At 39.1% G+C, this 20,729-nt stretch overlaps 1 protein-coding gene across 1 annotated transcript in view; it reads left to right on the forward strand.

The window, feature by feature from the left end:
* Positions 1 to 20,729, forward strand: part of C14H8orf34 (chromosome 14 C8orf34 homolog) — a 337,954-nt gene that overhangs the window by 101,556 nt on the left and 215,669 nt on the right. The window contains exon 5 of the mRNA XM_052651574.1: positions 577 to 605. Within this exon, the coding sequence (XP_052507534.1) occupies positions 577 to 605 (29 nt within the window). The remainder of the gene's footprint in view (positions 1 to 576; positions 606 to 20,729) is intronic.

Genomic DNA, 20,729 nt, shown 5'->3' on the forward strand with positions numbered 1-20,729 from the left:
GAACAATTTTGGAAGAATAATAGAGACAAAAAATTGGACTAAGGAGTGTGTGTATAGAAGGGGAGCTTGTGAGGAGGAATCTTGATCCATTGGCCCCAAGAAGCTGTTGATCTCAGGGAACATGGAACATAATAGTTTAAGTTCCCCTGTCTATGTCCTCATCTGGAAAATAAGGGAATTAAAATACATGATCTTCAACCATCTTTCTGCCTTAATTTTTTACTACTCTAGGAATCTGAGTCAGTTCTTAAAAAAGAACACTGTTGTACTAAGCTGCACTTGATTGTCATTACCACAATTTCTCTACAGTCGTCTTTGCAAGTTTGTTGTGCATTTAACAAGCAGTATAGTACTTGTTTTTTGTTGCATCATTTCCATTGTTTCAGCAGCTGTTATAGTTGTGTAAATTCCTAATTTGTTTTCATCAGTAGAAAGGAAGTACCACATTATTTTGAAGTACCCTTAACAAGAAAAAAATAGAATGGAAAATATATTAGCTCTACAAATAGAACTTTTGTTTTTAAGACTGGGTTATTAAGGATTACTTCTAAAACTTTTTTGTCTCTTGATTCCCAGGTATTGCAATTTCAGATGAGCTCGATAAGGTACGTTGAACTATCCATCTAGTGAGAATAAAATATAGAACTTACATTTGAATCTAATGTCTAAATGAAAGAGTTTCTGAAACATAAAGTGTTTAAATTTAATTTATTTGGGTGCTAACATTTGAAAACTTTCAAAGTTTTATGCTTTTATGAAAGTTAATGCATGAATGTATATCACCTATTCTTCTGAGTTGAGAGTTTTAGAATTTAGTTAGAGAAAACTGAATCACTGTAGTCACTTAATTACTATACTAATAATGAAAACTAATATTATATAAACTGGGTTCTGCCTGTGTCTATATGATGATGAGAAGACACATACATTTGTAGAACTACCCTTTGGAAACCTTACTAAGATTTTTTTTTTTTAATAATTCCAAGATGCCAAAGGAATATACTCCTTGGACTGGGGTGATAGTTGTGAAGGTGGTGAAAAGTGATGTGACTAGGAATATATTTTAACAGTAGTGTCGATGGAACTTGGTAGTAGTTCAGTGTAGAAGAAATCAGTCAATGGTGAGTCCTAGGTTTGGGAGATGAGCAAGTAGGTAAATTTTGGTGCCATTTAGCAAAATTGGAAAACCTGGGGAAACAGCAAATTTTGCAGGTTGAGATAGCATCAAGATTTCTCTGTTGGATTGTTTAGTTTGTCTATGTAACATATTTATATGAGTTGTTGCTCATGAGGGAGGTTTAATTTGAAGTTATGCATTTAGGCATCTGAAGGCAATGGCACCCCACTCCAGTACTCTTGCCTGGAAAATCCCATGGACGGAGGAGCCTGGTGGGCTGCAGTCCATGGGGTCACTAAGAGTCAGACACGACTGAGCGACTTCACTTTCACTTTTCACTTTCATGCATTGGAGAAGGAAATGACAACCCACTCCAGTGTTCTTGCCTGGAAAATCACATGGACGGAGGAGCCTGGTGGGCTACAGTCCATGGGGTCACTAAGAGTTGGACACGACTGAGCAACTTCACTTTCACTTTTCACTTTCATGCATTGAAGAAGGAAATGACAACCCACTCCAGTGTTCTTGCCTGGAGAATCCCAGGGACGGGGGAGGCTGGTGGGCTGCCATCTATGGGGTCGCACAGAGTCAGACACGACTGAAGCAACTTAGCAGCAGCATTTAGGCATCATTGAAATAGAAGTTCTCATTTTTTAAATCTTAGAACACCTTTCAGTTCAGTTCAGTTCAGTCACTCAGTCATGTCCGACTCTTTGCGACCCCATGAATCGCAGCACGCCAGGCCTCCCTGTCCATCACCAACTCCCGGAGTTTACTCAAACTCATGTCCATTGAGTTGGTCATGCCATCCACCCATCTCATCCTCTGTCGTTCTCTTTTCCTCCTGCCCCTAATCCCTCCCAGTGTCAGGGTCTTTTCCAATGAGTCGACTTTTCACACGAGGTGGCCAAAGTATTGGAGTTTCAGACTCAGCATCAGTCCTTCCAATGAACACCCAGGACTGGTCTCCTTTAGGATGGACTGGTTGGACCTCCTTGCAGTCCAAGGGACTCTCAAGAGTCTTCTCCAGTACCACAGTTCAAAGCGCCAATTCTTCGGTGCTCAGCTTTCTTCACAGTCCAACTCTCACATCCATATATGACCACTGGAAAAACCATAGCCTTGACTAGACAGACCTTTGTTGTCAAAGTAATATCTCTGCTTTTTAATATACTATATAGGTTGGTCATAACTTTCCTTCCAAGAAGTAAATGTCTTTTAATTTCATGGCTGCAATCACCATCTGCAGTGATTTTGGAGCCCCAAAATATAAAGTCTGACACTATTTCCACTGTTTCCCCATCTATTTCCCATGAAGTGATGGGACCAGATGCCATGATCTTCGTTTTCTGAATGTTGAGCTTTACGCCAACTTTTTCACTCTCCACTTTCACTTTCATCAAGAGGCTTTTTAGTTCCTTTTCACTTTCTGCCATAACGGTGGTGACATCTGCATGTCTGAGGTTACTGATATTTCTCCCGGCAATCTTGATTCCAGTTTGTGTTTCTTCCAGTCCAGCGTTTCTCATGATGTACTCTGCATAGAAATTAAATAAGCAGGGTGACAATATACAGCCTTGACGTACTCTGTTTCCTATTTGGAACCAGTCTGTTGTTCCATGTCCAGTTCTAACTGTTGCTTCCTGACCTGCATATAGGTTTCTCAAGAGGCAGGTCAGGTGGTCTGGTATTCCCATCTCTTGAAGAATTTTCCACAGTTTCTTGTGATTCACACAGTCAAAGCCTTTGGCATAGTCAATAAAGCAGAAATAGATGTTTTTCTGGAACTCTCTTGCTTTTTTGATGATCCAGCAGATGTTGGCAATTTGATCTCTGGTTCCTCTGCCTTTTCTAAAACTAGCTTGAACATCTGGAAGTTCACAGTTCACGTATTGCTGAAGCCTGGCTTGGAGAATTTCGAGCATTACTTTACTAGCATGTGAGATGAGTTCAATTGTGCAGTAGTTTGAGCATTCTTTGGCATTGTCTTTCTTTGGGATTATAATGAAAACTGACCTTTTCCAGTCCTGTGGCCACTGCTGAGTTTTCCAAATTTGCTGGCATATTGAGTGCAGCACTTTCACAGCATCATCTTTCAGGATCTGAAATAGCTGAACTGGGATTCCATCACCTCCACTAGCTTTGTTCGTAGTGATGCTTTCTAAGGCCCACTTGACTTCACAATCCAGGATGTCTGGCTCTAGGTGAGTGATCACAAAATTGTGATTATCTTGGTCACGAAGATCTTTTTGTACAGTTCTCCTGTGTATTCTTGCCACCTCTTCTTAATATCTTCTGCTTCTGTTAGGTCCATACCATTTCTGTCCTTTATCTAGCCCATTGTTGCATGAAATGTTCCCTTGGTATCTCTAATTTTCTTGAAGAGATCTCTAGTCTTTCCCATTCTGTTGTGTTCCTCTATTTCTTTGCATTGATCCCTGAGGAAGGCTTTCTTATCTCTCCTTGCTATTCTTTGGAACTCTGCATTTAAATGGGAATTTTCCTTTTCTCCTTTGCTTTTTGCTTCTCTTCTTTTCACAGCTATTTGAAAGCCCTCCCCAGACAGCCATTTTGCTTTTTTGCATTTCTTTTCCATAGGGATGGTCTTGATCCCTGTCTCCTATACAATGTCACGAACCTCTGTCCATAGTTCATCAGACACTGTATCTATCAGATCTAGGCCCTTAAATCTATTTCTCACTTCCATTGTATAATCATAAGGGATTTGATTTAGGTCATACCTGAATGGTCTAGTGGTTTTCCCTATTTTCTTCAATTTAAGTCTGAGTTTGGCAAGGAGGAGTTCATGATCTGAGCCACAGTCAGCTCCCAGTCTTGTTTTTACTAACTGTATAGAGCTTCTCCATCTTTGGCTGCAAAGAATATAATCAGTCTGATTTCAGTGTTGACCATCTGGTGATGTCCATGTGTAGAGTCTTCTCTTGAGTTGTTGGAAGAGGGAGTTTGCTATGACCAGTGCGTTCTCTTGGCAAAACTCTATTAGCCTTTGCCCTGCTTCATTTTGTACTCCAAGGCCAAATTTGCTTTTTACTCCAGGTGTTTTTTGACTTGATACTTTTGCATTCCAGTTCCCTATAATGAAAAGGACATTTTTGGGGGGTGTTAGTTCAATAATAGACTATATGTTAATAATTATAATTTACAAATGCAATAAAGTTAGTATCCTTCTATTCCAAGTAAGACTGTACCTTTTGAGTTTGATACCAAAAGCATATTTCTGACTCTCTAAATAAATGACTTTGTGAATGTACTTTTAAATATGGATTTACTTTGATAAATCATCATCATATTTTTTAATTAATTTAATTGGAGGCTAATTACTTTACAATATTGTAGTGGTTTTTGCCATACATTGATATGAATCAGCCATGGGTGTACATGTGTCCCCCATCCTGAAACCCCCTCCCACCTCCCTCCCCATTCCATCGCTCAGGGTTGTCCCAGTGCACTGTCTCTGAGTGCCCTGTCTCATGCATCGAACCTGGACTGGTGAACTATTTCACATATGCTAAACCATCATAATATTTTAAAATCATTACAATTTCAATCTATACTAATTCTGTGCAAACTTAGTCTTGACTGTATGCCATTGTTGTCGTTCAAGTTGCCAAGTCATGTCCGACTCCTTGCGACCCCATGGACTGCAGCACACCAGGCTTCCCTGCCCTTCACTGTCTCCCAGAGTTTGCTCATACTCATGTCCATTGAGTTGATGATGTCATCTAACCATTTTATCATCTCTCGACCCCTTCTCCTCCTGCCCTCAATCTTTCGTAGCATCAGGGACCTCTTCAGTGAGTTGGCTCTTTGCATCAAGTGGCCAGAGTATTGAAGATTCAGCTTCACAGTCAGTCCTTCCAATGAATATTCAGGGCTGATTTCCTTGAGAATTGACTGGTTTGATCATCATAGCAGGTAGAATAAGTAACAGATGAGGTCTCCTGGCTTTGTCCTGCTTTTCTAGGCCTCATCTGTCCATCACTGTTATTTGCCCCAGCGGGTCTCCATCTTATACAGTGATTTAGCTTATAATTTGCAGAAATTTAATAATCTCTATCTTGTATTTATTTTTGTGTTCATTCTAAGTACAAAGACATAATTATCACTATTTCTGGGTTCATTTGCTCCCTCCAGTATGTTCTACAAAGCCGTAGCTGCCTGAACCCTAAATTAGCTTGAATGATTGCTTGGACTTTGTCCTTCCCTTTTTTTCCCTGGGCTCTCTGACTTGCAGCCTGATTGCTTTCTACATTAGCCTATCTTTGGTGAGCTAAAGAACATACTAATTATTCTTTGAACTGAAAATGGATTTCGGCCTCACTGGATAAAGTTGTGGAAGCCTTGACACTTCTTTAAATATTCTCCTCAGGATGCATCCTCCCCTCCTCTCACCTCTCTTCAGAGCACTAGCTCGGGAGAGTTTCCATTTAAATAAGTTGCATAACACTGCACATTTTTACTACTTACCTAATGTTCCCGTTATTGAAGACTTCATGGAAATTTTATTATTTTTCATTTTTATTCTGGAAGATGCCAACAGTTATCATAAATAAGCTTTTATTGACAAAAATTATGTCAGTGCAAAAATATTGCTCTTTCACACCTGATATTTAGGAGTACGAGGTCACACAGAGGGCACACAGGCTTACAGGACCAAAGCCAGGATCCTTTGTTTGTCGAGGAAAAAACCTCTGGATAAGAGAGAGAGAGCAAGCCCTGGAGAGAGAGAGAGAGCGCGCGCGCGCGCGCGCGAGAGTGAGCCTGTCTCATGGCGCCCTCTGCTGGCCATGAAGCTCACAGTCCTGCATTTTTCTCAATAAGAAAAAGTGAATCTCAGGCAGTATAAAACAGTCAAGAAAAAGGCTCACCATGTGTTGAGCTAGCACCTATTTCTTTAATATAGAAGTAGAAATCAATACATATTCTTCCTTGCAATCTACCATTAAAATTTTGGGGGGTTCACTAAAGGTATATTTTTCTTAACTCTTATAAAATACTGATCTTTTCCTCTCATAGTCTAACTCAATTATAATTTTATGAAATTATTTTTTCTGTGACTTTTAAATTTAGTTTATGAATTCTGATGAAGGTAATAAGAGTTACTAATTTTACTTAAAATGGAAAAATGAAACAGAAGCTATTATTTGTAAGACCTTTGAAAAATAAAGGTCTTATTTATTAGTCTTTCCCTTCTCTTTTCTTAGTCACTGCATTGGTTTTCTATTGCTGTTGTAACAAACTGAAATAACACAAGTTTATTATCCTACAATTGTGTAGGTTAAAGGGTAAACATGAATCTTCCTGGGCTAAAATCAGGTGTAACAGGGCTTTATTTTTTCGTGAAGTTCTAGGGAAAATCTGTTACCTTGCCTTCTCCAGCTTCTAAAGGCTGCTACAGACCTGGTGCATGATCCCTTTTCTACATCTTTAAGGCCAGCAATGTCTCATCTCTCTCTCACTGCATCCAGGAAAAGCTATTCACTTTTCTGGAATCCTGTGATTAGTCTGGGGCCATCCAGCTACTCTTAATAATTTCACCTTGATCTCACTTTTAACCTTAATCATGCAAAGCCCCTTTTGCCGTGTAACGCACTGTGTTCGCAGTTTTGAGGATTAGCATGTGGGCGTCTTTGGGAAGCCATTATTTTGCTTCCCTGGCCACCATCCAAGTTCAGATTTCATGTGGTTGCTGTTCAGTCACTCAGTCGTGTCTGACTCTTTGTGCCTTCATGGACTGCAGCACGCCAGGCTTCCCTGTCCTTCACTGTCTCCTGGAGTCTGCTTAAACTCATGTCCATTGAGTCGGTGATGCCATCCAACCATCTCGTTCTCTGTTGCCCCCTTCTCCTCTTGCCTTCAGTCTTTCCCAGCATCAGGGTCTTTTCCAGTAAGTCAGCTCTTTGCATCAGGTGGCCAAAGTATTGGAGCTTCAGCTTCAGCATCAGTCCTTCCAGTGAATATTCAGGGTTGATTTCCTTTAGGATCGACTGATTTGATCTCCTTGCTGTCCAAGGCACTTTCAAGAGTCTTCTCCAGCACCACAGTTTGAAATCATCAATTCTTCAGTGCTCAGCCTTCTTTATCTATATGAAAGATACCTTTCATATCTTTATCTTATTCTTTAGGCTCCTACCATTCTAATTCGCCCTTCAAAATGCCATAGAATACACTTGGCTGATGTCTTCTCGGTTACCCTTTAGTAGGGGAGTATGACCCATCCTTCAACTCCTGTGAAAGTTGGATGTTTGTGGACTCAGCCTCCTCCAGAGAATTGTTTCAACTCATTGGGGGCCTTCCTGCCCAGAGATGCTTGGATTGGTGTCACCAATGACTAACCAAAATGAGGCTCTGAGTTTTCATTTACATTACAGAGCTTCCTGTGGGATCAGCCTGAAAGCAGACTTTAGCTGAATGAGCTGAATGCTTATCTTTGCTTAGCTTCTTCCCATCTTCTGCTTCTTTCACTGTCTTACAAGCTTCACTTAAGAGACCCCCATCAGTAAGTCTCTTGCTTATTATCTGCTTTTAGGGAACCCTACCTAGGGAATCCTGCTAAAAAAAATTTCAGTGACTCCCTGCTATTTAACAGGTTAAGTCCAACTTCCTAAGACTAGAATGAACAGACTATTTTGTCATTCAGATCTGTATCTTCTGCTTTATTTTCCTTTTTTTTTTTCTCTACTCAGAGTCTGAGCTGTGCTGAAAAAGGAATACTGTGTGGCAGCCAGGCTCTAGTATTTTGAAATCTTGTATTTTATGTATTTCTACATTTCTGCTGATTGTCATCCCCTCCCCTTTTTCCTGCTGTTTTCTATCCTTCAAGCTCAAGTTTTCAGTGTCTAAAACACTGTATATGCACAGTTCTTGTTTGAGCAAATGATCCTGCTTCTAGAAGTCTATTCCAAGGACACACGGGCAAAGCTATAGAAAGACCAATGTGTGTGACTATTCATTGTTGTGCTATTGTAATAGAAAAAGGGTTGAAATAACTAAATGTTCATTAAAAGAAGAGTAAGGGATAAATTATAGTACATTTACTATAGAGTACTGTACAGCTATAAAAATGAAAGACTATCGCTGTAAATACATAGAACAATCCCCAGGATATACTGTTGAATAAAATAGGCAAGGATAAATGTGTTTATAGTGTGCTACCATGTATCTAAGTAAGTGTAATGGAACTGTGGATATGTATTTACTTACATTAAAGCCAAAATAATAATGGCAGAACCTGCCATATTGTAAAACACATACACACAGACACACACACAATTACTTTTTAAACGTTACCAATGGGAGAAGGGGAGGAAGAGAAAATGAGAGTGAAGCAGATAGAGAGTAGAAGGTAGGGATAGAATCTTGACTTCTTCGAACTTTGTGTGTATGAGACTTTGGAACTATTTAAATATTTTATATATACTTTTTGGGAAGCACGGTTAGCTCTTAAAACAGTGATTTCTAACAGATGAGCCCAAACAGTATGGCAAAACACACTCAGATGAATTACTCCGTCTTTGTAAACTAGTGATTTGATTTTTCTCTGGTGGAATATACCCATAGGACAGAGGGAACAACATCAGCTCTTAACCTGTTTTTAGTGACTGTGTTGTTAATGGCAGTTTTGGTATTATTATAAAGAGGCTGTTGTGTGTGCTTTGTGTGATATACAAAGAATTAATTATGTTGATATTCTTAAGAACCAGAATATTTGGCATAGGGGAAAAAATAGAAATATAAGACCAATAAGTTTAAGTGAAAATCCCATATCCTGCTTTGAATGAAAAATACCATTATGAACTCATTTTTTTTTTTTTAATTTTTAAAACAAAAGTACCATCTCTACAGGCAGTGAACATAACTAGAGTGCAGGGATTCTTTCTTTTTTCTCAACTTTTCTGTAAGGCTGAATTATTTAAGTTTAAAACATAAACATTTCTTAGATCTGTCCACTATTACCAACACCAAAACAGGGAGTACCCCAAGTATGCAGATTCTAGTCTAAAAATATATTTTCAACTAAAAAGAATCAGAGTCTGTTGGACTAATGGTTGAGTCTAGGTCAAGAGCAGATGGTATTTACAAAATGAGCCTAAAATGCCTTATGCCAGAAGGCAAGAACTATGAAAGATCACTAGGGTTGTGTCAGAAGAGCTCAGGAGCCAGCTTCAGTAGTCTTCTACTGGACAGAGTTGAGAAAACTTGAATAAAATAATAGTTGCAGTGTAATGAATTATACCTAGTACTTTAAGATACATATGTTTATCCAAAAAATTATTAATGTTTAGTAAGTTAAACCAGCAGGCTTTAGTAGGTTAAACCTGCAGGAGACGTGGTTTGATCCCTGGGTTGGGGAGATCCCCTGGAGGAGGGCATGGCAACCCACTCCAGTATTCTTGCCTGGAGAATCCCATGGACAGAGGAGCCTGGTGGGCTACAGTTCAAAGGGTCGCAAAGAGTTGGATATAACTGAGCACTCAGGCATATGCACAGGGAGCCAAAGTTACTGTTTTTAAAAACTGGTAGAAGTCAAGGAAAAAAATCAGATTTTTCATCCTCCTTTGTATATAAATCGTACTTCAGAGTAACCTAATTATTTGATGACAGGAAGTTTCTGTCTACAGAAGTATTCCAGCCAATAAGTGATTATGGAATTGTAAAATTAGTCACCATTTGGCAATGCCTATTGAATTAATGGATCTAAGCAGTAATTATCAATGCTGCCCAAATCATTAGAGAAGACAGTCTTATGTGCCTCCAGATAAAACTAACCATTCTCTCTGAAGAAGTATTGGCAAAAACAAAAACCACAGCAGAACAACTTTATCCCGAACTAACTACTAATTTACAGAAATTACAAAGGGCACAGGAACATTTTAAACCGCATCACAGGGAGGCAAAGGGGAAAATCCAGACTGTGGAAAACTCAAAGGACAAACAACTCAGGTTTTTGAACAGTAACAGCAATGACAAAATTACAAGAGAGAAAATGAGACAGAGGAAGAGAATAGGGAGATTAAAAGAGACATAAAGGTCCCGGCAGAAGCGGCGTGCTGTGAGCCGCGTGCCCCCGGCTCTGGGCGATGAGGAAGAGGAGGATGAAGTGGAGGAGCAGGACGAAGACGACAGTGACGAAGAAGAAGATGAAGAGGACGAGGTCGTCAATGAGGAAGTGAGTATTGAATTTGAAGCTTATTCTATCTCAGAGAACGATTATGATGGAATTAAGAAGTTACTACAGCAGCTTTTTCTAAAACCCCCTGTGAACACCGCAGAACTCACAGATCTCTTGATTCAACAGAACCATATCGGGAGTGTGATTAAGCAAACGGATGTTTCAGAAGACAGCGATGACGATGTGGATGAAGACGAGATTTTGGGTTTCATAAGTCTTTTAAATTTAACTGAAAGAAAGGGAACCCCTTGTGCTGAGCAAATTAAGGAGCTGATTCTGCGCCTCTGTGAGAAGAATTGTGAGAAGAGCACGGTTGAGGAGTTGGACAGGCTTTTCAACGACACCGCCAGGCCTGTGGGCTTTCTGCTGAGTGAGAGATTCATTAACGTTCCTCCACAGATCGCGCTGCCCATGCACCAGCAGCTTCAGAAAGAACTAGCAGAGGCACGCAGAGCTAACAAGCCGTGTGGGAAGTGTCACTTCTACCTTCTGATCAGCAAGACGTTTGTGGAAGCAGGAAAAAGCAATTCCAAGAAGAAACGGAGCAACCAAAAGAAAGAAGCGTTAATGTTTGCAAATGCGGAGGAAGAATTTCTCTACGAGAAGGCAATCCTGAAGTTCAGCTACTCAGCGCAGGAGGAGAGCGACACGTGTCTGGGAGGCCGATGGTCCTTTGATGATGTACCAATGAAGCCCCTGCGAACTGTGATGTTAATTCCAGGCGACAAAATGAATGAAATCATGGAAAAACTGAAAGAACATCTCTCTGTCTAACCCATCTCCCATGGACCGTGGCGGCCTGGCTTCTGCACAGTTTACTGGAAGACTTGGTGGAGGCTTCCTGAAAAACTCACGACTTTATTCAGATGAAGGTCCTACAAAAAGTTGGGTTCTGTCAGCCGTGTCTGCAACACATTTACAAAATATCTTTGCTTTTTTAAAATTTTGGTCAAATTAAGAACGGTTAAGAACTTTTCCAATAAGAAGAAAAACCAAAGGGTAGTAATTTAAGGAACTCAATAAAAACTTCTATTTTTAGTTTTTAAATAAAAAAAAAAATAAAAGAGACATAAAAGACCATTGATCAGTCAGTCTTGCTTAGAGTCTGTGCAAACAAACTGAGATAATCAGGGAAATTTGATAGCTAAATAGATATTTGATATTAAAACATTCTCACTTTGTATTTAAGTATGATAATGGTATTTGTTTACAAAAAAAGCACTCTTACTTTTTAGTGATTACTTACTCAACTATTTACAAACGATGTGATGTCTGGTGAATGGAATTTTCTTCTAAGTGATTTGAGCAAAAAAGGGGTGATGTGGAAGGCACGTGGGTAGAGATGAGGGTAAAGTGAGTTTCCTCGTGAGTTGATAATTGAGGAAAATGTGTGTGGATACAAAGGAGTTTGTTTTACTCTTCCGTCTCCTTTTGTATTAGTGTGAAAAATTCCATAATGACGAGTAAAACTTTTAGATCATGGGTAGGAGGGTGCAGAAGATAGTGAAGGAAAGGAGGAGAGATAATATTCAGTGCCTGTTAGCATTAGCAGGTATGCTTGGTGTTTTTGATATGTTATTAAATCTAGTTCTTGTATCAGTCTGACGAAGTGGTTATGCTTTTCTTGGCTTACAGATAAGGAAACCGAAGCTAGGATGATTAAGTGATTTGCTGAAAGTCTCAGAATTAGTACTGATTCTTCATCTGTCTGATTCCAAATCCATGCTTGTCCCTTGCACTATGTACTATGTACTCCACTTTAAGAGAAAAATCTGAAAGTGAGTTTCATTCATTATTTGAACAACTTTATTGAGAGAAAATTCACATAAAATCTTCCCCTTTAACATGTATAAAGTGAAAGTGAAGTCACTCAGTCGTGTCTGACTCTTTGCGACCCCGGGGACTGTAGCCCACCAGGCTCCTCAGTCCATGGGATTCTCCAGGCAAGAATACTGGAGTGGGTTGCCATTTCCTTCTCCAGGGGATCTTCCTGATCCAAGGATCAAACCCAGGTCTCCCGCATTGCAGGCAGATGCTTTAACCTCTGAGCCACAAGTGAAAGTTTAGTGGGTTTTAGTATATTCAAAGAGTTGTGTAACCATTTTGTTAGTGTTTAGTTGGTAAGTCATGTCCAACTCTTTCGCAACCCCAGGGACTGTAGCATGCCAGGCTCCTCTGTCCATGCGATTTTTCAGGAAAGAATACTGGACTGGGTTGCCATTTCATACTCCACAGGATCTTGCTGACCCAGGGATCCAACCTGTGTCTCTTGTATCTCCTGCATTGACAGACAGACCACTACTACAACTTAAATTTAGAACATTTTCATCATCCCAAGAAATCCCATGTCTACTCCCCATTCCTCCTAATCCCTTAGCCTAAGACGACCGACCGCTAATTAACTTTCTGTCTCTTTAGATTTGCCATACTAGGAATTTCATACAAATGCAGTCATAAAGTACGTGGTCTTTTCTCACTATCTTCTTTCATTTAGCATAATGTCTTCAAGCTTCATTAATGGTGTGGCACATATCAGTACTTCCCTCCTTTTTATTGCTGAAAAATATTTTGTGGTATAAATATACTGAGTGCTCAGTCACTCAGTCCTGTCCAACTCTTTGCGACCCTTTGGATTGTCGCCTGCCAGGCTCCTCTGTCCATGGGATTTTTCAGGCAAGAACGCTGGAGTTGGTTGCCATGCCTCCCCAAGGGGATCTTCCCAACCCAGGGACTGAACCTGAGTCTCTTGGGTCTCCTCTGGTGCAGATGGATTCTTTACCTCTGAGCCATGGGAGAAGCCTAATAGATATACCACATTTTGTTTATTCATTCATCAATTTGTGGACATTTGAGTTGTTTCTGCTTGTCAGCCATTAAGAAGGATGTTTGTAGGAACGTTCATGCACAAGTTTTGTATGGATATGTTTTTAAAATTTCTCTTGTATATGTAGGGAATGAAAATGCTAAGACATATCTCACTCTGTGTTTAACTTTTTGAGGAATTATCAAACTGTTTCGCATAGTGGCAACACCATTTTACAATCCAGCCAGCAAGTATTAAGGTTCAAATTTCTCCATATTCTTGCTGACACTTGTTGTTTATCTTAAATTATAGCCATCCTCCTGATGTAAATATCAATATTATTTTACTGTGGCTTTGATTTACATTGTCCTAACGACTAATAAGGACTTCCCTGGTGGCTCAGTCGGTAAAGCGTCGGTCTACAATGCGGGAGACCTGGGTTCGATCCCTGGGTTGGGAAGATTCCCTGAAGAAGGAAAGGGCAACCCACTCCAGTACTCTTGCCTAGAAAATCCCATGGACGGAGGAGCCTGGTGTCCATGGGGTCACAAAGAGTCAGACACGACTGAGCGACTTCACTTTCAAACTTTCTCTTTCAATGACTAATAATATTGGTAATGCATTATTGAAACATTGAATCATACATTACCTTAATTTTGTCATTCTTTTATTCACTCTACAAATGTATATCAAATACTTTCTATTAATATATGCCAGACCTTGGAGAAGAAATGACAATTCACCTTTTGTAGGTGAAGGCACGAGTGGTAGTAGCTGATGGGTTTGGTGATGAGAAAATGAACAAATCCTCTGCTGATTGCTTTCATTTTCTCACTGAGATAAGCAACATGATCAGTTGAGAATCAGGAGAAGAGACAGGAGACGTTGTAATTAAGGAATAAAAATGTATCTGAACTAAAAGGGAAAAACACAACTAATTGAACTTCAATTAATCTTGCAATATGGCCAATGCATTTTTTAAAGGTGTTGTTGAAGGATAATTGCTTATGCAGAATTTTGTTGGTTTCTGCCGAACATCAACATGAATCAGCCATAGGTATACATATGTCCCCTTCCTCTTGACTCTCCCTCCCATCTCCTTCCCCATTGCATACTTCTAGGTTGTCACAGAGCCCATGTTTGAGTTCCATGAGTCATATAGCAAATTCCCATTGTCTATCTATTTTACATATGGTAATGTAAGTTTCCATGTTACTCTGTCCATACATCTCACCCTCTCTTTTCTGCCCTCACCCCATGTCTATAAGTCTGTTCTCTGTCTCTCTCCCTTGCTGCCCTGCCAATAATTTCATCAGTACCATCTTTCTAGAGTCCTAATGCATATATATGCATTAGTATACAATATTTATCTTTCTCTTTCTGACTTACTTCACTCTGTAAAATAGGCTCCAGGTTCATCCACCTCACTAGAAGTGACTCAAATGCATTCCTTTTTATGGCTGAGTAATATTCCTTTGTATATATGTACCACAGCTTCTTTATCCATTCATCTGTCTGTGGACATCTAGATTGCATCCATGTCCTAGCTATTGTAAGTTGTGCTGCAGTGAACACTGAGGTACATGTGTCTTTTTCGGTTTTGGTTTCCTCAGGGTATATCCCTAGTAGTGGGATTTCTGGGTCGTATGGTGGTTTTATTCCTAGTTTTTTAAGGAGTCTCCATACTATTTTCTATAGTGGCTGTTATCAATTTACATTCCCACCAACAGTGGCACATGCATTTTTAACTTTATTAGTAATACAGAATTTATCTCAAAAGAGATTTATTAGTATATACTCTCAACAACAGTTTGTAATAATATATTTTGCTCCTGATCCTTGCCAACACTGGCTGTTGTCAAGTATTTTAATGAAATTTTTTTTCTCATGGATTCAATTATTGCTTGTAATACTGAATTTTCGTAAGATTGAATGCCTGCTTTTCTCTTTTGCTCATTTTTATTGCCCACTTATTTTTTTTCTTTAGATTTGTGTGAGTTTATTATATATTTTGGATGTCAACTCTTGTTGGTCTTGTGTGTCTCAAATACCTTCTTAAATTTTTAGGCTTGTCATCACTTTTTAAATAGTGCCTTCTATTAACAGACATTTTTAACATTAACGTATCATGTTTTGTTTAAGAAATCTTTTCTACTTAACATCATAAAAGTATTACCTTTTGTTTCCTATTAAGAATTCTGTTTTTTATCTTTAATCTACTTGAAAATTTTTTTTAATATTGTAAGAAGTTGGAACATATTTTCCCCTATATGCATAATAAATTTCTTGTAACCATTTATTGAAAAGTTCATTTGTCCATAAATGTGCATGCTTCTGCCACTTACCTTGTTTCTGGACATTCAATTTTCCTCTTTGGTCCATTTGCTTTTATCTGTTGCTCCATTGGGTTTGGAGTTGCTTTGTATTTTAGATTAGTATGAGAGAATTGACATCTTTGCATTTCTGAATCTTTGTACTCATGAACAAGGCATGTTTCCATTTAATTGAATATTGTAGTGTTTTATAAAAAAGTCATATTGAAAAAGAGCAGGCAGATTTTTGTTAAATTGATTCCTAAGTACCTTGTGTTCTTGATTACTATTGTAAATGGTATCTGTTTTACAAGTTACATTTTAAAACTTGTTGGCATATAGGAATGAAAATTATTTTTCTAGTTTTATCTTAAATTCAGTAAACTTGCTAAACTCATTAATTTGTAACTTTTTTCTGAATTCTCTTGATTTTTCTATATAAAAAATATATTTGAATGATAATAGTTTTATTTCTTCTTTTCTATTAAGTGATGAGACTAATTTGGGATAACCACACTGAAAACTTTCTGTTAGAAAATAGAAATAATTAGAGGTTTATAGAAGTGACTGGTTCATCAGTCAGTTCAGTTCAGTCACTCAGTCATGTCTGACTCTTTGTGACCCCATGAATTGCAGCACACCAGGCCTCCCTGTCCATCACCAACTCCTGGAGTTTACTCAAACTCAGGTCCATCGAGTCAGTGATGCCATCCAGCCATCTCATCCTCTGTCATCCCCTTCTCCTCCTGCCCCCCAATCCCTCCCAGCATCAGGGTCTTTTCCAATGAGTCAACTCTTCGCATGAGGTGGCCAGAGTACTGGAGTATCAGCTTTAGCATCAGTCCTTCCAATGAACACCCAGGACTGATTCCTTTAGGATGGACTGGTTGAACCTCCTTGCAGTCCAAGGGACTCTCAAGAGTCTTCTCCAACACCACAGTTCAAAAGCATCAATTCTTAAGCGCACAGCGTTCTTTATGGTCCAACTCTCACATCCATACATGACCACAGGAAAAACCATAGCCTTGACTAGACGGACCTTTGTTGGCAAAGTAATGTCTCTGTTTTTGAATATGCTGTCTAGGTTGGTCATAACTTTCCTTCCAAGGAGGAAGCGTCTTTTAATTTCATGGCTGCAGTCACCATCTGCAGTGATTTTGGAGCCCCAAAAAATAAAGTCTGACACTGTTTCCACTGTTTCCAGCAGCTCTCAAATCTTGCTGGACAGATGTCATCAGGTCTTCCTGTCCAAAGTGTTGGAAGGTGTTCCTTAATTGGGCTCTAGTTCTATTCGCTGGGATTCCCCATCCATTGTTTTCCATATTTTGTGGCTTTACCGTCTGAATGTTTCTTTCTTTCTTTTTTAACCTTTTGGCTACTTCTGAAGAAAACATTGGAAAGGATTCCTTTGAGTAACTTCTTCAACTTTCTGACTTTGTGTAGAAAAAATGGAGTTGCCAAAGGCTATTTATTATTTCTTGAATAGTCTCAGTCCTTTTTACTTCAGGCTAATGCCTTTGCCAACTACCTCAAATAATTTTTGTGTTTCTGGGGTATTTGATTCAGAGAGTAAGTTAACATTTCAAAGTTGCACAGGCCAAAAATGGTTCTGAGACTGTAAATATGTTTATGGATTTTTTTTCCCTAAAAATATGTGTCTTTCCTTAATCCTCTTAGTGCAAATATAGGCTTAACGTTTAATAGTATTACTGTTAATTTTCATTCTTATACTTCAAGTGATATTAAATTGTGGCAGATAAATATGCCTTTTCAGTAACTTCAAGTCATTAATTTGACTGCATGATTTCACAGCTGAAAGCTTTGATTTCCTAGCTTTGGGAATATAAATACAGAAGGATATCAGATTAGTTGCTATCTTATGCAAACACTAAAAATTATTTGCTACATTTTCATGAAGGTTGGGGACTCAATATCAAGATATCTAACTATTTTCTGTCGCTTATTATCACTTGGGTAAATTTCACTAAATATGTCTAAATCATATTTCACATGTTTTTGGTGTATTGGTATGTTAATTAATACTACATTGTATATATTTTAATATTGTATTTGTATAATATTTGGGGAAATTGTAAAGATTCAGTTGATCAGATCTGAATTTTAAGGAATTGTTCAAGGTTCTTGTATTATTGCAAATTATAAGCTTTTTTCTCAGATTAAGATATTTTAAAATATATTTTTTCTTATTATAAGTACATATTTATAATAGAATATTGAAAAGACATGCAAATGCCAAAAGAAGAATTAATAATTACCTGTAGTCCCTCCATTCAGATAAAAACCATTAAATTTTGGTGTTACCATTGTGTTTTCCAGTAAATCAAGCAGTGTCTGGCACATAGTGAATCATAATAAATATAAAAGAATGGATAAATGAAGGAATTAGTCTATGAATGATGAATTGATGGTTTATAGTAAAAACCCTGAGAGGTTTAGTTTGTCATTTTTTTATTGAAAGTGCCTGACTTTAAGCTTTGATTGCCGAGGCATCTACCTCAAAGGCGGTGTCCATGGAGTTTCCCAGGCAAGAATACTGGGGTTGGCTGCCATTTCTTTCTCCAGGGGATCCTCTCAACCTAGGGATTAAAGCCAGGTCTCCTGAAATGCAGGCAGATTCTTTACTGATTGAGCTGCCACAGATGCCTACTTCAAGGGTAGCTATCACTAATAAATATATTTCAGAGATCCAGGTCCCACCCCCACCTTGTAGCTCCTTTGTCTTAGAGGTGTTACTTGATTTTAATAACCTGATGATTCTTTTTTCACCTGGCCACTTAGTTTTTCTCTTCCCACTTTACATTTCTACTCTCTCTTTTAAATTTGCCAGTGAAGAATGAGCCCCTCCTTTAACCCCAGTAAAAGCAGAAACCCAGGCCCATGCTTGCTCTCTTTCACTCTCCCTCTGTGTGGTAACAGGTGTACTGTGTAACTCGAGATTCTGTTAAGTCATCTGTTCAGTTCAGTCACTCAGTCGTGTCCAACTCTTTGTGATCCCATGGACTACAGCATGCCAGGCTTCTCTGTCCATCACAAACTCTCAGAACTTGCTCAAACTCACGTCTATCGAGTTGGTGATGCCATCCAACCGTCTCATCCTCTGTCGTCCCCTTCCCCTCCTGCCTTCAATCTTTCCCAGCATTGGAGTCTTTTCCAATGAGTCAGTTCTTTGTATCAGCTGGCCAAAGTATTGGAGTTTCAGCTTCAGCATCAGTCCTTCCAATGAATATTCAGGACTGATTTCCTTTAGGATGGACTGTTTGGATCTCCTTGCAGTCCAGGGGATTCTCAAGAGCCTTCTCCAACACCGCAGTTCAAAAGCATCAATTCTTCCGCACTCAGCTTTCTTTATGGTCCAACTCACATCCATACATGACCACTGGAAAAACCATAGCTTTGACTAGACAGATCTTTGTCGGCAAAGTAATGTCTCTGCTTTTTAATATGCTGTCTAGGTTGGTCATAGCTTTTCTTCCAAGGAGCAAGTGTCTTTTAATTTCATGGCTGCAGTCACCATCTGCAGGGATTTTGGAGCCCCCCAAAATAAAGTCTGTCACTGTTTCCATTGTTTCCCCATCTATTTGCCATGAAGTAATGGGACCAGATGACATGATATTAGTTTTTTGAATGTTGAGTTTAAGCCACCTTTTTCACGCTCCTCTTTCACCTTCATCAAGAGGCTCTTTACTTCTTCACTTTCTGCCACAAGGGTGGTGTCCTCTGCATATGTAAGGTTATTGATATTTCTCCCAGCAATCTTGATTCCAGCTTGTGCTTCATCCAGCCTGGCATTTCACATAATGTACTCTGCATATAAGTTTAATAAGCAGTGACAGTGTACAGCCTATTCATATTCCTTTCGCAATTGGAACCCGTCTGTTGTTCCATGTCCTGTTCTAACTGTTGCTTCTTGACCTGCATACAGATTTCTTAGGAGGCAGATAAGATGATCTGGTATTCCATCTCTTGAAGAATTTCCTACAGTTTGTTGTGTTCTACACAGTCAAAGGCTTTGGTGTAGTCAATAAAACACAAGTAGATGTTTTTTCTGGAACTCTCTTGCTTTTTCTATGATGCAATGGATGTTGGCAATTTGATCTCTGGTTCTTCTGCCTTTTCTAAATCTGGCTTGAACATCTGGAAGTTCATGGTTCATGTACTGTTGAAACCTGGCTTGGAGAATTTTGAGCATTCCTTTGCTAGCATGTGAGATGAGTGAAATTGTGTGGTAGTCCGAACATTCTTTAGCATTGCCCTTCTTTGGGATTGGAATGAAGACTGACCTTTTCCCGTCCTGTGGCCACTGCTGGATTTTCCAGATTTGCTGGCATATTGAGTGCAGCACTTTCACAGCATCATTTTTGTAGGATTTGGAAATGCTCAACTGGAATTCCATCACTTCCACTAGCTTTGTTTGTAGTGATGCTTCCTAAAGCCACACAAAGGTGTTTCTGTAAGTCCTTCTGTAAGTTCTGTAATAAACCTTTATTTTTTCAAGTTGCCTGGTGATTATTGCTGAAGAGTGTCTTGCACTTATACTAAGAATCACAAGGGCTGGTTCAATAACAGCATTAGTTATTGGTAGGCTGAAACTGGCACATGAAGATATACCCATATGAATTTTTTAAACAAAAATTAGATCTTACAATAGATATTGCCTTTTAATCTACTTTGTTTCCCTACTGAGGTATCCCTAGCAGTTGCATGTCTTTGGTATTCATTTTAAAGTATTAAATGATGTAAATATTTAAAATATCATTTTAAGGGTCACATCATATCCTAGTTTATGAAAAAAGATCATGTTAGCATTTTCTAAAATTAGCATAGCATGCCTGTCACTGATACTGCTCTGCTTCCAACCTCTCCTGGATTTCTCTAAGTGTTAGTTGCTCTGTCGTGGCTGACTCTGTGACCCTATGAACTGTAGCCCACCAGGCTTCTCTGTTCATGAGATTCTCCAGGCAAGAATACTGGAGTGGGTTGCCATTTCCTTTTCCAAGGGATCTTCCCAACCCAGGGATTGAACCTGGGTCTCCTGCATTGCAGGCAGATTCTTTACCGTCTGAGCCACCAGGGAAGCCCCTGGATTTCTAGAAGTCCAAAATGCTTTGCAGTTGGAGGCAGTGTATCCTTCTAACCCTAACTCTTCTGGACTTTGACTCTACCTCAATTTCTTCCACATTTGAGAAATTATGCATCATTTTCTAACAACACCAGGCTCTTCCACTATGTGGGCCTTCCCATACACTCCTCCTTGTGTTGCAAATGCTAATCCTCCCTCTCTTC

This window comes from Budorcas taxicolor, chromosome 14, assembly GCF_023091745.1.
Source record: "Budorcas taxicolor isolate Tak-1 chromosome 14, Takin1.1, whole genome shotgun sequence".
NCBI lineage: Eukaryota > Metazoa > Chordata > Mammalia > Artiodactyla > Bovidae > Budorcas > Budorcas taxicolor.